Below are 22,402 nucleotides of genomic sequence, written 5' to 3'. Positions count from 1 at the left end.
CGTTCTTCCAGTCAACATCCCAGGAGCCCCTCCTTCATGCAAGACACTGGGCTCAGTGCCAGGTGGGGAGGGACACACCAGTCAGCAAGAGGTGGTCCCTGCTCCGAGGGGGCCACCTGTCCAGCCAGGGAAGGGCCCAACCGACCTAAAATACAGCACGACGAGCCTGCAGTTACTGCGATGGCGAGAAGGTCGAGGACCAGAGCCCATCACTGCATCTCCCTTCCGTCAGGCCCCCGTGGCCCCTCCGCCCCCCAGCAAGCCCTGGGTCTAGAGACATGGAGCCCTGCAGAGCTGGATGCAGAACTCGCACTCCCAACACAGAAGATGTCAGGGCGCAGGGGGGCCAGAAGAGAGCAAAGAGGGAAGCCGATGGCCAGGCAGCCCAGGGGCGAGGCCCCACGACCCCTGTAGGGTCCACAGCAAATAGGAAGGCGGCGGGGAAGAGCTCGGCCCCGAGAACAGGTCTCACCAGGGGCGCGGGGCGGTCCTCGCCGTCGGACCAGGTCCGCGCGGGGCGGTCGAGCCCGGGCTTCGGGGGCGTGGTCTCTGCGAAGCCCCGCCCACAGACCCCGCCCCCCAGGCGCGCGAGCCCGTCCCGCTCGGCGCCAACCCTTTCCCGGGTCATCGCCCCTCCCCTCTTCCGGCCCGCGAGCCCCCGGCGCTACCTCAGGCTGCGCTCGCCGCTCGCGCCCGTCAGCCCGCCCGACGACACGGGAGCCGCGCGAGCCGGACCAGGCTTGCTGCGCTTCTGGCCGCCGAGAAGCGGCCCCCTGAGGCGGAGCCCGTGGTTCCCCGCCCGGAGTTGGTCGGGGCCGCCGAATCTACGGCCCCAGAGCGGCGGCGGCGGTGAGGAGACCGGGCCGGGGGAGGCGGGCATATTGGGGCTGAGGGCTTCAGGGTGAGGGGGCCCGGGCGCCCCCGCGGCCACGTCGATGCCTCGTTGGGGAGGCGCGCCGGGGAGCCGGGAGGAGTGCGGGATCGAGCCAGGTTGCATCGGCTCCTCGGCGCGAAGCAAGGGTTGGGGGCCGCGGGGGCGGCCGGCGAGGTTTCCGGGGGCCCTCGGCGGGATCGGGATCGGGACGGAGGAGACGCCGCCTCCCCGCTGCTGCCACGTTTCCACCGCGCGGCGCCTTCCTCCTCGGGGCGAGCGGCCGCCCTGCCCCTTCCCACCCTCTGCCGCCCCCTCCCGCGCCCGCCAGTGTTCTGGAGCCCGAGACCCTTGCTGTCCCAAGGGTCGCGCCTGAGGGGAGCCCGGCCCTCGAACCAGGCCCCTCAGAGACCGGACCCGGCATGGGGGCGGACAGGCCTGGGGGCGCCCCCTGCCAGGCTCTTTGGGGGATGGGGCCCTGCCCCCTGAACTCGGGGGAAGCCCTATTGCAGAAGTTGGACGCGCCAGCAGGCCGGTCCCTGAGGAGCAGGAGGAGGTGTTGGATGCCTCGGCACCTCACACCCAGGGGACTCGGGCGGGGCGGGGGGGCTCAGCTGCGGGTTCCGAGGGGTTAGCCAGCCCCCTCCTCCCGGCCTGAGGGGGGCGTCCCGTGCCGCCGCCTCAGCTCCCGGAGTCTCCGGGCGCCTCCCCCCTGCCCCCCCGCCGCGGCCGCTTCCTCCACCTTGGGAACGTCCAGCAGGAAAGATACTGTTTCCAGAAACGGACGCGATTAGCCTTTCGTTACAAGGGAGGGAAAAGTACGAAGTTATCAACTCCGGGAGGGGAGGGCAGGGCGGGGCTTCCCTCGGGTGCCGCGCCGCCCCTGCGAGCCGAGGACCCCGTGGAACAAAGTGCAACTTGCGGAGCGGCCGCCGCGGTGACGACGTCCCGGGGTGACATCACCGGGCGGTATTGAAAATGGAGCTTTGCGTTCGAGTGTGGGAGGAGGCATTGCAGCCACGCCACCTCCTCCAGGTGCCCGGGGTGGAGGGGCCCTGCCGGCTGCTGGCTTCTCGCTCCCTGACGGGGTGACCCTCCCTCGTTCACCTCCTGGTACTCCCCAGGAATACTGACTGGTGGGGGGGTTCATGTTTCAGCTCTTCCAGGCATCGCTCCTTCAAACTGAACCCGAAAAAAAGTAATTCCATATGACTCATCCTGTGTTACCACCAACAGCAACCACTAAGTGGTTATTTCCTTCCTTTTATTTTTGATATGGAACCGAGCAAAAATAAAAGGGGAAAACAAAAATCCCAAGCTCAGATATGTAGAACCCAGTTGGCCAATTTAATGAATGAGGAGAATGATCTAAGTTACCAATTCTGTACATTTCCCGAGTGTGGTTCCTTGTTTTGTTTGTTGGGACCAGAGGCTAAGGTGGTTCCATCAGCAACTTTTATCCCAAACCATATATTAAACTGCACTGGGTTTTCCCTTCCATCATAACATGGGTTGTGTATAAATAGAGTTTTATAAAGTGGAAATGGCTCCCATTTATATGTTTCAGGAGGAGGCTGCCCAGCAGTGGTGGAGGGCTGGGTGGATGTGTGTGCCTGCACCTGGGGCCTGGTGGCTGGCCACAGAGAGTGGATTTGGCATTCTAGGGTTCCAGGGCTTGGGTGTCTTCCCATCCAGGATCAGGGTGGCTAAGGCGCCAGCACACCTCTCAGATAACTATATAGCATTTATTTCACAGTGACATCCCTTGTTTGGATGTGCACAAGAAGTAAAGGACTCATATTATGAAGAGGGACTTTTAAGAGCAGGTTTAAGAAAAGAAAAAAGGAAGCTAACAGAATCACCTTTACTTTTTGAATGTGTGAGAACACAAACTATCAGGTTAGTCGGGTTTTATATGAAACATAGCAGAGGCTGTAAGTCTTTAATAACTGGCTACTTAGTAAATGCAGCATCTGAATAACTCCAGGTTACTTACAGCAGCCAAATGAATGAGCTCATCGCATAAAGACAGAATATACATTGAAACAACCCCAGGACAAGGTTGTTTTTGCCTTTATGGATTAATCAATGATAAATCAGATCTGCCATTTAAAGACTCCTCCTTGAGGCACTTCCTAAATGCAGCTAAATTTCTGATTATTTTAGTTTGATTTTCTATAGATGATCCAGAGTTTTCATTCTCTTAAATATGTTCTGATAGACCCACTCTTTTTTTTTGTTTTGCATATCATTTAGATTCCTAAAAGAATGCTTACAGACACTCCATACTGAATTTTTTTCTTTAGTATAGCAGCTTTATGGAAATATAATTCACATACAATTCTTATATTTAAAATGTACAGTTTGTTGGTTTAGTATATTCAAAGTTGTACAGCCATTACCACAGTCGATTTTAGGATCCTATATATTAAAGAGGTGATATGCAAATTGATCCTCGCACCCTCACAAGATGGCTGCCTACGACCAGGCTGGCAGGGGGGTTAGTGAGGGACAACCAAATGATTGAACAGCAGACTGTGTGGGGCGACCAGGCCGGCAGGGGGATGCAGTTAGGGGTGACCAGGCCAGCAGAGGGGGGCAGTTGGGGGTGACCAGGCCGGGGGGGGGGGGGGCGGTAAGGGGTGACCAGGCTGGCGGGGGGGAGGGGCAGTTAGGAGTGACCAGGTAGGTGAGCGATTAGGAGACAGCGGTCCAGGATTGTGAGAGGGATGTCCAACTGCCGGGATTGGGCCTAAACTGGCAGTCGGACATCTCCCAAGGGTTCCCGGATTGAAGAAGGTGCAGGCTGGGCTGAGGGGACCCCTCCGCCCCCCACATGCACGAATTTTGTGCACTGGGCCTCTAGTATTCTCATAACCTCAAAAAGAAACCCTGTACTCATTGACATCACTCCTCTCCCTCAGTCCCTCATGCCCCTAAGCCACTAATCTACCTTCTTTCTATATAGATTTGCCTGTTCTGGACATCCTCCTCCTATCTAATAAAAGAGTAATATGCAAATTGACCATCACCCCAACACACAAGATGGCTGCCCCCATGTGGTCAAAGATGGCCACCCCCATGTGGTCAAAGATCCTGCCCCCATGTGGACACAAGATGGCCGCCACAAGATGGCTGGCAGGGGAGGGCAGTTGGAGGGACCCAGGCCCGCAGGTGAGGGCAGTTGGGGGCGACCAGGCAGGAAGGCAGCTAGGAGTGCGGTTGGGAGCCAGCAGTCCTGGATTGTGAGAGGGATGTCCGTCTGCCCGTTTAGGCCTGATCTCTGTGGGATGGGGCCTAAACTGACAGTTGGACATCCCCCAAGGGGTCCCACATTGGAGAGGGTGCAGGCTGGGCTATGGGACCCCTTGGCCGCCTCCCCTCCCCCCCCCCCCATGCATGAGTTTTGTGCACCGGGCCTCTAGTTTGATATAAATGGAATTATACAATTTTGTTCTTTTTGACTTGCTTCTTTATCTTAGCATAATGTATTCAAGGTTCACCTGTGTTGTAATGTATATCAGTACATCATTCTTTTTATTGCCAAATAACATTCATCAGTTGATGGATGTTTGGGTTATTTCCATTTTTTGGCTGTTATGAATGCTGCTACGGGCATTTGTATACGAGTTTTTGTGGACATACGTTTTCATTTCTCTTGGGTATGTAGCTAGGAGTAGAATTGCTGGGTCATATGGTAACCCTATGTGTAACCTTTTAGGAATGCCAAACTGTTTTCTATAATGGCTCTACAATACCGAATTTTAAAGTAGTGTGTTTCAAAATTCAAATTATTTCACAGACTTTTAAACTTATTGCAACTAAATATTGACACATTGAGTAAAAACTATATAGTTGTATTATTATAGTCCCTCTCTTTGATATCTCTGATTTTATTTTAACCAATAGGAATAATTTGGTGTGTTCTCTTTACTGAGTTTTTTCAAAGAACTAAGTAATGATAAGATTTTAAACAGTATTTTATAAGGTCTTTATGGCATAAAGTAGTGATTGTTCTCTACTCCAGATATGAGCCAATGAAATAAGATAAAATTGGAAGGAGGAAGGGGAGCTGCAAGGAGGGATATTTTGCAGAGCTTTATTTTCCAGTGTTTATGTTTTGTTTTGAGAAAAACTATTTTATCTTTGCAGGAAAGATGAAGAACGAAATTGCTGCCGTTGTCTTCTTTTTCACGAGGCTAGTTCGAAAACATGATAAGTTGAAAAAAGAAGCAGTTGAGAGGTTTGCTGAGAAATTGACTCTGATACTTCAAGAAAAATATAAAAATCACTGGTATCCTGAAAAGCCATCAAAAGGACAGGCCTACAGGTAAAGGATTAGACTGGACTAAGTGAAGAAGCTGATCAGCTCCTGAAATGAGTGCAAAGCCAAAGGACTGCAGGGTGTCCAGTACATGCCTTTCATAGTTTATCTGCAAAATACAGAACTCTGAGGTGTCTTGGTATTTTTTTCTTTACTTATTTGAAAATATATGTATTTGGTTGGACTCCCCCTGCCTAGACTTGGGAGCTCCCAAAAGTTAGTCTACCAAGAGTTAGTCTTCTTGTAGTTATAGTTTGCTCCTGATTGAGTGTGTCCTCTATATCACAGGTACTTGGGGGTTTTCACAATTCTGGGGACCACCAAAACTGTCCTCCATAAAGGTGCATGGTAGGAGTTGAGGGAAATGAGTCTCCTTGAATCTAAAAGTAAATTATATGTTACATGTTTTTTCAAAAAATAAATTTTATAGCAAATGGGAACTAAGCTTATTAGACACCTAATTCGTTCTTGATACAGGAAGAATTGCACTTATACTACACATAATTTTTTTTTCAAATATATTTTATTGATCTTTTACTGGGCGAAGGACAGGGAGGGGGACAGAGAGTTAGAAATGTCAATGAGAGAGAAACATCGATCAGCTGCCTCCTACACACTCCCCACTGGGTATGTGCCTGCAACCAAGGTACATGCCCTTGACCAGAATTGAACATGGGACCCTTGAGTCCGCAGGCCGACACTCCATCCACTGAGCCAAACCGGTTAGGGCACTACACATAATTCTTCATTGTAGAAGCCAGTGTAACTATTTTATAGATGAAGGTAACTTACCTAAGATCCATAACTGTTAAATATTAGCTCTGAGACTTGAACTCAGGTCTAACTGACCCTAAATCCTTATGGGCTCTCTGTATACCACAGTGTGACCACTACCTTGGCTCTGAGGGAGAAGGTAATTTTCACTTGAAGCTGTCCTTTGTACTTGGGTTTGACGTTACATTTACAGCTTAAAGTAAAGAAGAGCAGACTCCTACAGAACATGTCCTAGCATGCTCACTCCGTAGTATTGATGTGACCGCTCAGGAACCTAGGTTGAGAATGTCCTGCTAAACTCGTCTGCCAAAACTTGCCCCATTTGTGGATGTGGCCACAAAAAAGAAAAGTGGAACAGTTTTGGCTATCATGATTTCAGAAATTCTTTTACTTATGCATATTGCTGCCCCCAAAGTTTCTTCCACAAATCAGCACTTCTTTGATGTAAAAATTGAGTTCTTGTAAGTACAAGACTATTGAAAGAATCAACAAGGGAAGTGAAAATATGATTTGTTTATTTCTCATTTGCTAAAAGCCAGATGAGACTGTGTTCTATCGAAAAGAAAAGAATCAAAGTGATCGATATATTTTCTCTTTCAATTTTACCCAAAGGTTTCCTAGTAAATTGGAAAATGTGTTAAGTTAAAGTACAAATGTGGATGTTCTATATAAAGTAGACTCAAGTTATTTTTTATCTTGTTACTTGATTCTCTTAGTTGTTTTTTGCACATCTTCATTATTGATAGAGTGAACAGCTTTTGTGTGTTAGAGCTGTTGAGGCTTACACTGGTGTAATTGACATTGGATGAAGGCATATGGAAGTGCCAAGCCACCATACTATTACTGAAAAAGGAGACACTGTCAAGTAAATGCTTAAAGGTCAGACAGTATATAATTTCATTTCCATTACTTCTAAAAATTTGAGGGAAAAAAGTTAGCCAAACAGGATTAAATTGGCATGTTATCAGAAGTGTCATTACTAAGTCATTTTTAAGCCATCTTTGAAGTAGAAAACTATTAGACTTAATGGTGGGTCGTTACTATTATAAAAATGAATAGATTATAGGATTAAACCAGAGTTTGTATACTCTTCGATCCACCGAGTAGGTTGGACATGTTCTTTTTCTTCTAAAGTGCTTATAAATTAAAATTGTTTCTCTGTAATATATACAAGTATAAGATGCTTTTGGAGGACAATTTGGCATTATCAAGATCTGGAAAAATATTCATACTCTTGAACAGTGTCTCCTATAAATGTATTCTAGAAACATAATCAGAAATGTATACAAATATGTATGAATATGGGTGTTTCTTAAACTTTATAATTGAAAACGAAATTGGTAACAATGAGTAATTGATAGACTATTTTTATGCAACTTTAAAAAGAAATCCTGTATTTGAAGAGTGGTTAATGGATATGTAGTCACATATATAGAGAGTGAAAAACAGCAAAAAATATGTAAGATATGTAAATTTTGTTGAAGCAGAATCTCTAAGCTATATTTACATATATGTTTTTTTAAGCTTAGAACCTATATCACTCTACTTGTACATAACAAAAACACATAATTATCTAAGATCTCTCCTTACCCTTAACTCCCTTTGATGCTAGAGCACATGGGACTTTTGAATAAACCTAAACATTAGAATGTATAACAGACCATCTTGCAGAAAGGAACAAAGAGCATCTTATATGCTGTAAAATATTTTTTTTTCACTTTAAATTTGCTAAATTGTTAATGATGTTAAGATAGGTACAGACAGAATAGGGTGCTATTTAATAAAAATGAACTTTGGAGTCTGGTGGTCTGGATTAACCATTTTTTTAGCTGTGATGTTGGGCAAGTTACTCAAATTCTCTTTGCCTCCTTTCTTAAAATGGGGAAAATAGTATCTAACTCAGGGAAATTATGAAAATTAAGAGTTAATACGTGCAAAGGATTTAGGAAATTGTCTGTTGCATAGTAAACCTTCAGAAAGAGTTAATTACAGTTGACCCTTGAATAACAGGTGGGGTTAGGAGTGTTGACCTATGCAAAGTCAAAAAATCTGTGTATACTTTTTTACTTCCCCAAAATTTTAAGTTGCCCCTCAGTGTCCCTGGGGGAGGGGTTCCAGGACCCTGCTCAGATACCAAAATCTGCAGTTGCTTAAGTTCCTTATGTAAAATGGCATAGATCATAGCATACGGTTGGCCCGCTTATCCACAGACTCCCAACCACAGATCGAAAATAGTGTACAGGTACTTACTGAAAAAAATTTGCATATAAGTGGACATGAGCAATTCCAACCCTTTTTGTTCTAGGGTCTACACTGTATTGTTATTTAGATATGCATATTAGCTGTTATCAACTGAGAATTTTTTCACTGTTTAAAGGGAAATACAAATCAACTAATAATTTCTTTTAAAAACTTTAAATGGCACATTATTCTATTGATGTCATTGCATTTGTGGTATAATTACTATTTGTCATTTACATTGTATTTTCCGTATTTATTTATTTTTGGTTAGTCCTCACCCGAGGATATTTTTTCCATTGTTTTTCAGAGAGAGTGGAAAGGAGGGAGGAAAAGAGGGAGAGAGTGACAGAGGAGAGAGAGAAACATCAATGTGAGACACAGTGATTGACTGCCTCCCACATGAATCCTGGGGTGGTGATTGAGCCTGCAATCCAGATATGGGGAATTGACCAGGAATTGAACTGTGACCCTTTGGTGCCCAGGCCAGCACTCTATCTACTGAGCAACACCAGCCAGGTGTTGTATTTTCCATATTTAGAGCTTTGGGTCTGAGGAGGAGGTGAAAGGACTTAATCTAAATTCACCCAATAAATAAGTTACTAGCACTAATACTAAAACCTGGGTTATCTTAATTGATTTCTTAGTTGTTGGCAATAAATACTTTCATTGTAGCTACCTTTTTTCTGTAAGCAGAATGTTTATTTTAACATGTATTTTTGCATTTGTAGTAGGAGCCATCTTTGAACATTCTGTTCAGTAGATATATTTGTTAGGTTAAAAAATAATGGAACAGAGACTCTATTATTTTAGAAATCCTTTCACTTATTTTGACAGCTATTAAAAATAAAGAAAACCCTTGCATAATAGCAGTTAAATGAAATAAGCCAATAACACTTTAGTGTTATATTTTAATATTAAGTATGTGATATGAATGGTTCATTGTCCTTGACTGATTCTATTTATATAGAAAAGTTACAGGTAAGGCAAAGGACATAATTTTTAACACTTATTTTATTAACTGGGATGTATAAGTAAGATCATGACAGATCAAAATTTGTCATAAGGATTTCTAAATATTATTTGAAATATTGGTTGAGATCTTTTGTTGTGAGAGGTTTTGCTAATATGTAAACTGGGCCTATTAAAACTTTTACCTTCAAAGCTCTAAATAATTTCATGCAACTTTAATACTCCTTACTCATTTAATGTACATTTTAGATTAGTGGTTTCTAGTTAAAATGAAGTAGAGCCAGTTCTAATGATTTCCCTGGGCTCACACAGATGCCCTTTTCTTTTTACCAGGCTGGGTAGTCTTGTTTATGCTCCCTCTTAATCTTTAGTTCATATTTACTATCTGTGTAGGATACACACACTATGGAGTTCTCCGCCAGGGTTTTTTTTTGTGTTTTTTTTTTTTTTAATTCATGTTGGCAAATACTAAAAGATATAACAAGGCTTATGATTATGATTTGAGTAAAGCTATAACATTATTCCACTTCGTTGTAGGTGCATTCGTGTCAATAAGTTTCAGAGAGTTGATCCTGACGTCTTGAAAGCCTGTGAGAATAGCTGCATTTTGTACAGTGACCTGGGCTTGCCAAAGGAACTCACTCTGTGGGTGGACCCATGTGAGGTGTGCTGTCGGTGAGTTTTTTAATTTGGTGGCTGAACTGATTACCATGCTGGAATTGACATTATGAAATTCTTTCAGATACTGCCTGCTTGTGTATTTTTATGGCCAGAAGTCAGTTGCTTGGCTTTTCAGATGTGGATTTTGTAAATCTGGAGGTGATAGTGAAGGACTGGTTACATTATTGTTTTGTAGCTAAAGAAACTCATAAACTGATTGGACAGGGTTTTTCTAAAGCTTTGCCAAGAAGTTTATTATAGATCAAGAAGTAAAATTTAGAGACCTAGAATCCTGAAAGTCAATTATTGTCTTCTTTCATTGGTGGTGCCCTTGTCTTTCCCCTCTTCAAATTAGGAAAGGAGCTAATCCCAAATAATACTGGATAACTTTTGGTTGGTCTCTGTTTTTGTTTGTTTCTACTCTTGCCTCCCTTTTTGATTTTTAAGTGATATTTTCATGGTTTTGTTTTCATAATGGAAATTATTTTTTGTACCCTAATGAGCAGAATTGTAAAAGGTGAGTGTTAGGTCTGAAATTTAATTGTACTTTGTTCATTCTAAAAACATTCATTGTGAGCCAGGCATTCTTAGTGGTGGTTTTTTGAAAATGAAAGTGGCATTTGTCTTTCAGGTAGTTAAAAGTGTAATAAATTAGAAGAAAGAATAAGCAGCTTACAACAGTATGGTTTGTGCTAAAATACAAATATGTACAAAATGCAGTCAGTTGATGGCACAAATGGAGAAAATTACTGCTCTGCTGAATGCTGAAAAGACTAGTGAGTAGGTGATACTTGAGCTGATTGGGGAAGGATGAGTTGCAGTTGACTAGATGACAAGGTGGGAAGGACATTTCCAGGCAGGAGGAACAGGATGAACAGATGCTTGGAACCCTCTGCGAATAATTTCCTACAGTTGTTCCTTTAGGGTATTTCTCTTTAATTTTGAGGTACAGTTCACCTGTTGACTGTAGTAGAGATGCTTTATGATGCAATCCTAATAAATTTCAAAGATACATATTAATAACTAGAAGCTCAGGCACGAATTCGTGCACAGGTGGGGTCCAAGCCCGTCTGCCCTGATCAGGCCGGGCCTTGCCCGGGGAGGGGCCATGCGCGGTTGTCTGACTGGCCCTGCCCCCTGGTCAAACTCCCAGTCGAGGGAACAATCTGCATATTAGCCTTTTATTAATATAGGATAGGATACCTTTGACCTGATCTCCAACAGTGAAAGTGGAGATAAAGACATGTTGTACCAAAAAAAAAATACATGGTTTTTCTTTCACTGAATTGTCTGGACTGACCTGGAGCTGCCTGTTTATAAGCTACTGTTTTGGGAAACCAGGCATAGGTAGTAGATTCTCTGACACTCCATTCTTCTCAGTTAGGAAAAGGAAGAGCAAGACATCTCAAATTTTGATCCAAGAAGGTCAAACAATTTAGATTCTGGGACTAAATAAGGACTCAAGTGAGGCCAGGGTCAGACTTTAAAGACTGGCCACTGGACCCTTACAAAAGAGCTCAGTATACAAGAAATAACTGTCACAAAGTTACTATATTGAGTTGCTTGCATTTTTATTAGGCCCACATTTAGATCCTGATTGACTCTTATTTTACCACAGTTCTTTAAGTAGTTGTGTAGTTTTTAACTAATAAATTATAAGCATCATTTGGAAGGTTATTCATACTGTTGAAGCTACAAAAAATAAAAAAGGTCATATAGTTTAACAGGCGGAAGCGAAAAAGCTGAAGAGTTAGTACAAATGTATTAAATGAATGTTTAATACAGTGATCTTAAATCATTAGGGGAAAGTTTCTATGTCCAAAGATGTTTAAGAAGTCCTGTAATTATATAAACATTTTGGACATAATTATTTGAAATGTTTAAACTAAATCTTGGCACCTGAAGATAAAAGCTTTAGTTATGTGGACATTCTGCTTAAGTGGGTACTTCATTACTTGGCCAGATAATGAAAAATTACTATGCTTTCATCTGGTTAATATAAGAAAATCTTTACATTCAGTAGCCTTCTAATTTATATATGATTAAAATTTTGCCAAATGTTGGCTGTGATATGATTTTTTTTTCTTCACTTCACCTTCAGAATGTGGTGATTCAATGATAATAGAACTCCCAAAATGAAAGATGGTTAGTGATTGAGTAGAAGTTATACTGTAAGTTAATAGAGAAGAATGTTTATTATAGATCAAGAAGTAAAATTTAGAGACCTAGAATCCTGAAGGTCAATTATTGTCTTCTTTCATTGGTGGTGCCCTTGTCTTTCCCCTCTTCAAATTAGGAAAGGAGCTAATCCCAAATAAGACTGGATAACTTTTGGTTGGTCTCTGTTTTTGTTTGTTTCTACTCTTAGTGCTTTTGGACCAAAACTGGAAAGAAATATTCTGAAAATTAAAACACATGTGATCTAGCAGTTAGTTATATAATTGAATAAATATGATTCATTAAAAATTATTAATAACTTAATAATAACTAGAGACTAGCTAAGGTTATGAAAAAATTGAAATGCACTGAAAGAGAACATTCTTCATAGTCTGAATTACTCCATCAGGATAAAGTATTGGAAGGGTGCCAAGTGTTATATACTTAAAAAGGTTATTACTTAGTGAAATATTTGAGAGGATACAGAATACATAACAGTTCTTTCCAATAAGGAGAATCTGGCAGCTTTATTATCTACTCAGTATATTTCTATACCTTTAAAAAAATAACAGAGTGCAGAATCTCAGAGGGAAGGTGGGGGGGTGGGGTGGTAAGCAACCAAAGACCTTGAATGCATATATGCATAACCCAGGGACAAAGACAATAGGGTGCTGAAGGCCGGAGGTGGGGGGCTGACGGGGTCAATGGGGGGGAAGGGACATATGTAATACTTTCAACAATAAAGAATTATTTAAATAAATAACTTGGTGATGAGATAGAGGTAGAAGCAAAAAAATGATAATTTCTATGATCCTTTCTTTTCCTGATAAAGAGCATTGGATACTATTGATTTGTTTCATATTAACTAAATTGGCCTTATTGTTTTAGTAGTGTGTCATTGAAAAACGGAAGGTTTAAAAATTGTTCACTACTAATTCTAAGGAATTAACTACACATTCTAATATTACTGAAGCGACCACTCATACTGAAAGTATATACTACAAAGGGAAAGTTGCAGAACCTAATTGAAATTTCATGTCAAAGAAATCTGAGTTAATACAGCTGATCCTTCAGTCATTAGATGTCTGCCCTTGATTTAGGTTTCTGCTTCTACAAAGACAGATTTTTCTCCAATTTCCTGCCTTTCTGTTTTGCTTGAATTTTGACTCCATCAATGGGCAAAACTGAAGGTAGGCCTAAGTCCATTGTTAATATTGACATTAACGTATGAATTAACCTTTGATTATATCAAGATTTACTTAATCTTTAAATGCTGGAGAGGGCAGAAGGGTAAATTTCCATTGCTAAAACCCTATGCTAAATAAACCTGTGAAATTATAATAGATGAATTCTGTATTATGAGGAACTTGGCCCAGCTGTTCAGGCATATTTATACTAAGAATCACCAGCCCAAGATTAACCAATATCCAACCAGCTCCAGTTTCCTGACCCAGCAGATAGGAAACTGAGGCCTAGAGAGACTAAATGACTTGCCTGTAGCCACAGAGCTAGTTAATGGCAGAGCCAGAACCAGAACGTGTCCAATGCTTTTTCTGCCATCCTGTAGCGCAGCTCCTTTTATGAGGTAAACTGAAAAAGAATAGAAGGAGTTATCCACCATAGTTAGGTAGTATTTATGGCTCAACTCAGTCTGTGTGAATAGAAGATAGAACAACTATATAAAGACACAGAACTCACCTATAAGACTACCTAATTTCTATACAGACTTTCAAAGGCCTTTTACCTTATTATAGACTAGAGGCCCAGTGCATGAAAACTCATGCACTGGAGGGGGGTCATTCAGCCCAGCCTGCCCCCTCTCACAGTCTGGGAGCCGTCAGGGGCAGGAGGCGACCCGGCAATCAGGGGAAGGCGATGCCCCATCACACCTCTGCTACTGCCACTGCTGGCAGCACAAGCCTCGGCCGGCCCTGGTTACCTGAGCCTCGGACAGCCGGGCAGCCGCCATCTGAGGCTTGCCTGCACCTCAGGCCCTCCCTGGGTGGCTGGGCAGCCGACATCCAAGGCTTGCCTGTGCCTCAGGCCAGCCCTGGAGGGGCTGAGGGGACTGTGGGACTCCAGAGGCAGGCGCGCGGGATGGGCCCGGCCATGCTGTGCACCTGCCACCCCTATGGGGCTGAGGGGACTGGGCATCACCATCTTGTGGCTGTGGGCGCCGCCATCTTTGAGGGCGTGGCAGTCAATTAGCATATTCCTTCCTTATTGGCTGTGGGCACCGTCTTTGTGAGGGCATGATGATCAATTAGCATATTTCCTCTTTATTTGATGGGACTAGAGGCCCGGTGCATGAAATTCCCTTGGACTGGTTACTATAGTAACACCTGGGCTCAAAGGTTGAACCTCACATGGGACATGTAAGGTTCTCCACCCCCCCCTTCCTTATTGTTTTCCTATTCCCTTTGGGCTTTCTTCTTCTGGATGAAGGGCTTCCTTCTCTTTACTTTGTAAATATAGACCTTTTGCTGTTCACAGCTCCCTCATTCTAGAGAAATGTACCTGTTGCACCTTTTCAGCTCCCCTATTCTATGGAAATATACCTTCTGCTGCTCTGCAGCCCTGTGCTGCTTCCATGGTCCCCTTGATTTCTAAAATTTCCTAAAACCTGTCTTTTCACCCCTAAAAATTCCTGTTTCAGCTGGAACAAGAAATCATTATTTCTCCCTTCCCCTCTCTCTAAGACCAATCAATAAAGGAATTTTTTTTTTAAATAATGCTTTGGAAGGATAAAAAGACTTGTTTTACTTTTTTTAAAAAAAAACAAACATGAAAATGAGTGGTGAGCAATTATCATAGGAATCTGTATGAGGTAAGTAGTAGAATTCAAGCAAAAACCCTTTATTTCCTCAACAATAGGTGTGTTGTTTTTTGTTCTTTTTTTAACTTCAACAGTTGCCTCAGTTCTTATTTTTGTCAGTGTGGATATAAGAAACACAGGCCTCTTTTTTTATTAATCATGGTATAATTAAATCTCATAGGAAATGTCTAGTTGATTTCTGACTTGAATAATTGGGAACCACATTACCAGGGGTCAGTTAAAAATACATTGGAAGATTTTACTGTATTGCCACTTTAATGGTACATACAAAATGTAATCAAAACAATGAATTTCTCTTAACTATTTTCATTAGGAGGCAATAGAAAAGAAAATTGGGTAAGAGAATAGACCAGGAACAGAATTGTGGCCTGCCTGTTGGCAGGGATCTGGCTTAGGATACTATATATTTAGGATCAAGTTCTTAGAGGGTTCCTTTTTTGCATTGGACCACTGACATGTCCAGACTAGTTTAATTGTTTTTATGGATATTTCTTGCTTTGTTGTTATGACTTCAAGCTTTTGTAAGATTTTTATTTTTTTAATTCTTAGGTATGGAGAAAAAAACAATGCATTTATTGTTGCCAGCTTTGAAAATGAGGATGAGAACAAGGATGAGATCTCTAAGAAAGTTACCAGGGCCCTTGATAAGGTTACCTCTGATTATCATTCAGGATCCTCTTCTTCAGATGAAGAAACAAGTAAGGAGGTAGAGGTGAAATCCAGTTCGGTGACTGCAACTCCAAGCCCCATGTACCAGGTAATCATGAAATAGCATATTGAAGGTCCCTGAGCAGGGCCTGCCAAATCAATCCATGTTGCTCTGGTTTCTCTGATTTGAGATGCGGAGTTCTTGCCTTTCCACATGAAGTAGCTCCTCTGAGATATAAATAGGCATCCTGAGTCATTTTATCAAAGGTCTGCTTTACTATTCAATAAGTCAGATAAACATGCTTCAAAGAGTATGGCAAAGAAGAGAAAAAAGAACGTGGTGATAAAACATTCTGTTATTTTAAAAATTCTTATATTAAAAAATAACCACTCATTTTTTGTAGTCTTTAACACTGCCAACTTGTATCTTTGGGTTTAACTTTCTTGTTCTCTACTTTTCCATAATTTAAATTATATTTCAGTTAATTTTTCATTCAAGCCAAAACAATATCTCCTTCACTTTAAGTTGAAGAGTTACATAGCTACCATGCATGCACTTATAACATGTTTAACTATTTACTATTTATACCCTACATGCCAAAGAACATTTAATATATTTATAAAAATTATAACAACAGTACTTCTCAACAGAAAAAAAAATTTTTTTAAGTAAAAAAAAATCATTTGAGTTGAGCCTTATTATGTACATGAACATTTTCTAATTTTGAGCACAGTTGACCCTTGAACAACATGGAGATTTTTTTCTTTTTTTTTTTTTAATATATTTTTATTGATTTTTTACAGAGAGGAAGGGAGAGGGATAGAGAGTTAGAAGCATCAATGAGAGAGAAACATAAGTCAGCTGCCTCCTGCACACTCCCTATTGGGTATGTGCCCATAACTGAGGTACATACCCTTGACCAGAATTGAACCTGGGACCCTTGAGTCCACAGGCTTTATCCACTGAGCCAAACCGGCTAGGGCAACATGTAGATTTTTTTCAATAAATGCCCATACTGTTTTCAATCCGAGATTGAGAGTTAAGAGGATGTGGAGGGCTCACTATGCATTAATCTGCACTATTTTAGATAGAGGACTTGAGCATCTGCAGATTTTGGTATCTCTTGGGGTCCAGGAACCAATCCACTGCAGATACCAAGGGCAACTGATGTAGTTAAGCTTTTGGGGAAGTCAGAAGTTAATAAATCGATTTTTGAGTGGTCGGTGCACCTAACCCCTATTGTTCAAGGACTAAACTATATGCCTTTATTTTATTATTATTTTTTAATATATTTTTATTGATTTCAGAAATGAAGGGAGAGATAGAAACATCAATGATGAGAGGGAATCATTGATTGGCTGCCTCCTGCATGCCCCTACCGGGATCAAGCCCATAACCCAGGCATGTGCCCTTGACCAGAATTGAACTCAGAACCCTTCAGTCCACAGACCAATACTCAATCCACTGAGCCAAACCGGCTAGGGCAATTGTATGCTTTTAAATATACATATTTTTATTAATTTGGTCTTAATTAGACTTAATGAAATATACCACGTTCGCAGTAGAGTCAGATTTGGACTGAAATGAAAATTTAGACCTTAAAGAGTAAGAAATCAGAGTTTTTGAGTTTGAAAAACTAAACCTTTAAATTCAGCATACATTTATATAATGAACATTCTTTCAGTATAACTTAATTTTTTATTTTGTATTTTATTTTTCAGTTGAATTATCCTTCCTAGGTTTGAGAGGAAGAATAGTTCTGAAGATTATTACATTTTAGGGACATACGTATACATGTGTATTATGAGTTAACATGTGCACCTGCTTTTAAAAACAACGAACAGTATAAGAGTATAATAGTGACAAGTCTTTCTTCAACCACTAGTCCTGTGCCCTCCCATGGAGATACTCATTACCAGTTTTGTATTTTTTCTGAAAGATTTCCTATATAGATAAGTAAATGTAATAGCTGTATTTCAGGGATCATTTCTAAGACCTTTGCCTTAAATATGTTGGGCATTTTTTTCTCTGCATGATATCCTATCTAATAAAAGAGTAACATGCAAATTAATCATCACTCTGCTACACTCACAAGCCATGCCCACCAGCCAATCAGAAGCTACTATGCAAATAAACCCAACCAAGATGGCTGTGGCCACGGAGTGAGCAAGAGCCTTGGGTTTCCCCGGCGATGGAGGAAGCCAAGCTTTCTGCACACCCTGGCGGGCCCAGGCCTCCACTCAAGGCTACAAAGTTTCAATTGTAGAAGATAAATAAATCCCAGATACCAGGGCCTCCGCTTGGGTCACCAAGGGGCGTGGCCGGCCTGCATACCACCACAGGCCCCTTGCCCAGGCCACCTCATGCCCCAAGGGAACCCCCACCCTGATCTGGGACACCCTTCAGGGCAAACCAGCTGGCCCCCACCCCTGCATCAGGCCTCTATCCTATCTAATAAAAGAGTAATATGCAGATTGACCATCACTCCAACACACAAGATGGCTGTCCCCATGTGGACACAAGATGGCCGCCACAAGATGGCCAGCAGGGGAGGGCAGTTGGGAGGAACCAGGCCTGCAAGGGAGGGCAATTGTGGGCAATCAAGCCAGCAGGGGAGGGCAGTTAGGGGTGACCAGGCCAGCAGGGGAGGGCAGTTAGGGGCAAATAGGCTGGCAGGGGAGCAGTTAGGCATCAATCAGGCTGGCAGGGGAGTGGTTAGGGGGTGATCAGGCTGGCAGGCAGAAGCGGTTAGGGGCAATCAGGAAGGCAAGCAGGCGAGCAGTTGGGAGCCAGAAGTCCTGGATTGTGAGAGGGATGTCCCTCGAGGGGTCCCAGATTGGAGAGGGTGCAGGCTGGGCTGAGGGACACACAACCCCGTGCACAAATATCGTGCACCGGGCCTCTAGTATATTGTATGCTGTAAATTACTGTTGTTAAATTACTTGAGGTTCATTCAAATATGTAGCAATTTTATATCAGAATTTTGTTTGTTGTTACTCAACCAAGCAAAAATGTAAGTCTCAAATTGAACTGATTGCTTCTAATATTTTACAAGTAAGTTGACTTTCAAATTTTATTTTAAAATCGTATTTATTTCCTCCATGTTGAGAGACTGTTAGGATAAAATTAAATCAGGATATGAAAGTCTCTTGCATTTTAAGTAAAACATTTCTCTTTGACATTGTATCCACTAACAAAAAATTTCATGAACAGAGAAGCCTGTTTGTACACCATTGTAGTCAGCTGGTGCAAGTGGCCAATTTTAATCTTTCCTTCCTATCTACTTTTTTTTTTAATCAATTTTTTATTCATTGATTTGAGAGAGAGAAGAAGGGGGAGAAAGAGAGACGAGAGACAGACATCAATTTGTTGTTCCACTTACTCTTATGCATTCATTGGTTGAGTCTTGTATGTGCCCTGACCGGGGGTTCAACCTGCAACCATGGTGCATCAGTACGCCCCTCCAAACAACTGAGCCTTCCCTTATGTGCCCTGATGGGGTTGAACCCTCAGCCTTGGTGTATTGGGATATGATGCTCTAACCAACTGAGCTACCTGCCCAGGGCCCTATCTACTTTTTCATCTTGAACCTGGCATTGCCAAGAACTTTAAAAAGGGATTTATTAAAGTAAGGACAATAATTCTTAGCTTGGGGTCTTTGTTTCTGAGGAGTCTGTATTTTTGAAAGGTACCTTCAGTGATAACTCTCCACTAATTAAGAAGTGAAGATTATGTCATTTCTCCCCAAATCGATCTATAGATTCAACTCAATATCATTTTGAATTCCAAAAGACAAATAGATACTAAAACTTACAAGAGAATCAACTTGGAGGCTTCACATAAAGCCATTGTATTTATCAATAAAGCGTGGTAATGTTTTAAAGATACACAAATATATTCATATAACAGAATTAGAGAGTACAGAAATAGACCAACAGATGTACAGTCTTTTTAAAATAAAAGTGCCAAAGCAATTCAATAGGAAAAGTATTTAAGAACTTAATACTGAAACAATTGGATAATATATATATTTTCTTAAAAAAAGAACCTAACTGCTACCTGACATCATACATTAAAAAATTAATTTGAGATGGATTATAGACCTAAACATAAAAGCTAAATAAATGTCTCTGTTTTTAGAAGAAAATATAGGGAGGTTTTAAATTTTAAGGAAGTCAAATTTATCAAAATTTTTTCTTGTGTTTTTTGTGTCCCCTGGAAGAAGTCTTTGCCTGCCCCAAATAATAAAGATACCTCCTTACAACCTTCCATTCATTCTGTGTTTTGATTTTTTCTGGTTGCCTCAGAGTGCTGTGTTTATTAATTAATTCTCATTTATTCAGAAAACACTTATTAATCACTTATCATATATAAGGTTTTTAACATACAGGGTTGGGCCAAAATAGGTTTACAGGTGTTCATACTGGAAATAATGCAATAATTAATAAGTAATACAAGAATAAATTCGGTTGCATACTCACAACTGTAAACCTTCTTTTGGCCCACCCTGTATTTAGACTTGACCATAGGAATATCATTCTTAGGGTTGTGGGTGAGTGATTTTGTTTTTCTTTAATGAAGAATCTGGAAACTCAATTAGTTTTATATAACACATGACTAATTTTTCCTTTGAATTAACTTAGTGTTTTTTCTTTCCTGCAGATTTCAGAATTGATATTCCCACCTCTTCCAATGTGGCACCCTTTGCCCAGAAAAAAGCCAGGGATGTACCGAGGGAATGGCCATCAGTGTCACTACCCTCCGCCTGTTCCATTTGGTTATCCACATCAGGGAAGGAAGAATAATAAACCATATCGCCCAATTCCAGTAACATGGGTGCCTCCTCCTGGAATGCATTGTGACCGGAATCACTGGATTAATCCTCACATGTTAGCACCTCACTAGCTGCTTTTGATTCTATTGGTGTTGAGAGAAGGTAGAATAAGCCTGACTGCATATTAAAAGTTCATACTCATAGTAGTAAAGTTAGATGGGTTAAACCATCAAACTTATTTTTATAGAAGAAGTTATTGAGAATAATCTTTCTAAAAAATATATGCACTTTAGATATGTTGGTATAGTTTGAGAAATTTTATTAAAGTTAGTCAAGTGCCTGAGTTTTTAATATTGGATTTGAGTATTTATATATTGTGCATCAACTCTGTTGCATACGAGAACACTGTAGGAGTGGGCGATCTGTTATAATAGCACCTTTGAGCATTTACTTTATGGAGAGTATGTAAGTTATTTATACGCAGGGAAATATATTTTATGTCATTGTTTAGAAGAATTGTGTGAAATCATGTAGTTGCAAATAAAAAGTAGTTTGAGGCATGACAATGTGTGCTTCTGTTCTGTGCATAAAAAAGAAGGGAGAAAGAGTAAAGGTCATGTTTCACTTCACTGTTTAAATATTTAGCAAAGAAAAAAACTAAAATTTTTAATTTTCCTTTAAAAAATCAACTTTTAAAAACCATACTTTTCCCAAAGTCTACAGTGACAAAATATGCATATAAAAGAATAAAATCCGTTAGTAGTAGCTCATTGAAAATATAAACAATAAAACATCTTTCAAATTATTCAAGTCACTATACATAGGACTTTCCGACCCAAAGATTTGGCCTGTACTGGGGGGGCGCGGAGAGGAGAAGATGGGGGTGGGAAAAGGAATATTCATCAGTTGCCTCCTGTACCCTGACCCAGGATCGAACCTGCAACCTGTATATGCATCCTGACAGGGAATAGAACCCACCACATTTTGGTGCACGGGACAATGCTCCAACTGAGTGACATTGGTCAGAGCTGGCCCGTACTAATTTTGATAAGACATTTGACTTATGTTTGTAATGCCAGTGCATAAAGCAGGAATGTCCTTTCAGCCACTTAATTTCTGTGCCCATTTGCTTTTTTGCAACACGTTAGTCTTTACTAGAGGTCCAAAATAAAGCCAAATAGAACAGTACTTCAGATTCTTCAGCAGTCCTTCATATTTACACCACTGTAATGCCATCAGTCTTGTAAGTGTACTTGAACTACAAAAAGAGAAAAGGAGAAATAAGAATTTGGATTTTTCTCCCCCAGGATACATTTTAAAGAATTAAGATCAATACTTTTTCCCGTTTTCCACATCTTTAAATTATTTAACATCAGAAAAAGTCATAACTTGCTAATAAATCATTGGATAGCCTTGGCTATTCTAAATTTCTGTTGTCATTTTTTTCTGATAAATTTTGTTGACATAATATCAGAGAAGTGCACAAACATTAAGTCATAATCATAACTCAGATTTGAAAGTATGGAAATTGAAGTGCGATCTCAACATAAAACTTATTTTTAAACCTTAGATACTTGTCTAGTTTTAATGTTATTGTATTCTTTGATAAACCATATACAAACAACCTTTAACATACTTCCAAACTTTATACTTTTTCCTTCGAAAAACAGGGATTGGCAAAAATAGGTTTACAATTGTGGGTACACAAAAAATTTATTATATTATTATTGTACAACTATAAACCTACTTTTGCCTACCCCTGTATATAGTGAATACCTATTCAAACTTAAGTTTATTTTTCTAGGGGTAACTGGCATCACAAGGGAGAGTAGTTTTACTTAAGTCTGAAATTTTTAAAAACTTGCTATTATGGATAAGAGTTTTGTGTGACAAAGGGAGGTTTGTGGCAATTGTAAAGGTGACAGGTTTTAGGTATTTTTATCAGGGAGTTAGCATTTGTCCTGTTAATTTGCTCACATCCTATATAATAGCGGGATATGCTAATTAGCCTGGACACCGTAACAGTCACGACCGGTCAGGCACGGCCTGCGAGTGGCCCCTGGCAGAAGCAGACACCAGTGGAGGTGCACACAGGCCCGCAGCACCCCCAGCACGGAGACTGCCCAGCTGGGGGTCGCAAGCAGGCA

General features: G+C 41.2%; 2 protein-coding genes across 3 annotated transcripts in view; one reads left to right on the top strand and one right to left on the bottom strand.

The window, feature by feature from the left end:
• Nucleotides 1–646: 646 nt before the first annotated feature.
• On the top strand, nt 647–20,814 carry BTG3 (BTG anti-proliferation factor 3; the record flags this gene model as incomplete). 2 transcript variants are annotated; one of them, XM_080655022.1, is made up of 5 exons in its annotated part: nt 647–849; nt 5,024–5,201; nt 9,717–9,854; nt 15,382–15,589; nt 20,144–20,814. In XM_080655022.1, the coding sequence occupies exons 2-5, from the start codon at nt 5,029–5,031 to the stop codon at nt 20,384–20,386; spliced, it is 762 nt and encodes a 253-aa protein (XP_080511148.1). In that variant the 5' UTR covers nt 647–849; nt 5,024–5,028. The 2 variants fall into 2 exon arrangements, with proteins under 2 accessions (XP_080511148.1, XP_080511147.1); XM_080655021.1 differs by lacking the exon at nt 9,717–9,854 and having other exon boundaries at nt 659–849; nt 20,144–20,386.
• CXADR (CXADR cell adhesion molecule) overlaps nt 19,690–22,402 on the bottom strand; it is a 58,562-nt gene continuing 55,849 nt past the window's right edge. The window contains exon 8 of the mRNA XM_080655018.1: nt 19,690–21,513. Coding sequence (XP_080511144.1) covers nt 21,472–21,513 — 42 coding nt within the window. The 3' untranslated portion in view covers nt 19,690–21,471. The remainder of the gene's footprint in view (nt 21,514–22,402) is intronic.

This window comes from Plecotus auritus (genome assembly GCF_963455305.1).
Source record: "Plecotus auritus genome assembly, chromosome: 2".
Classification (NCBI taxonomy): Eukaryota; Metazoa; Chordata; class Mammalia; order Chiroptera; family Vespertilionidae; genus Plecotus; species Plecotus auritus.
This window is presented reverse-complemented; position numbering and strand designations above follow the sequence as displayed.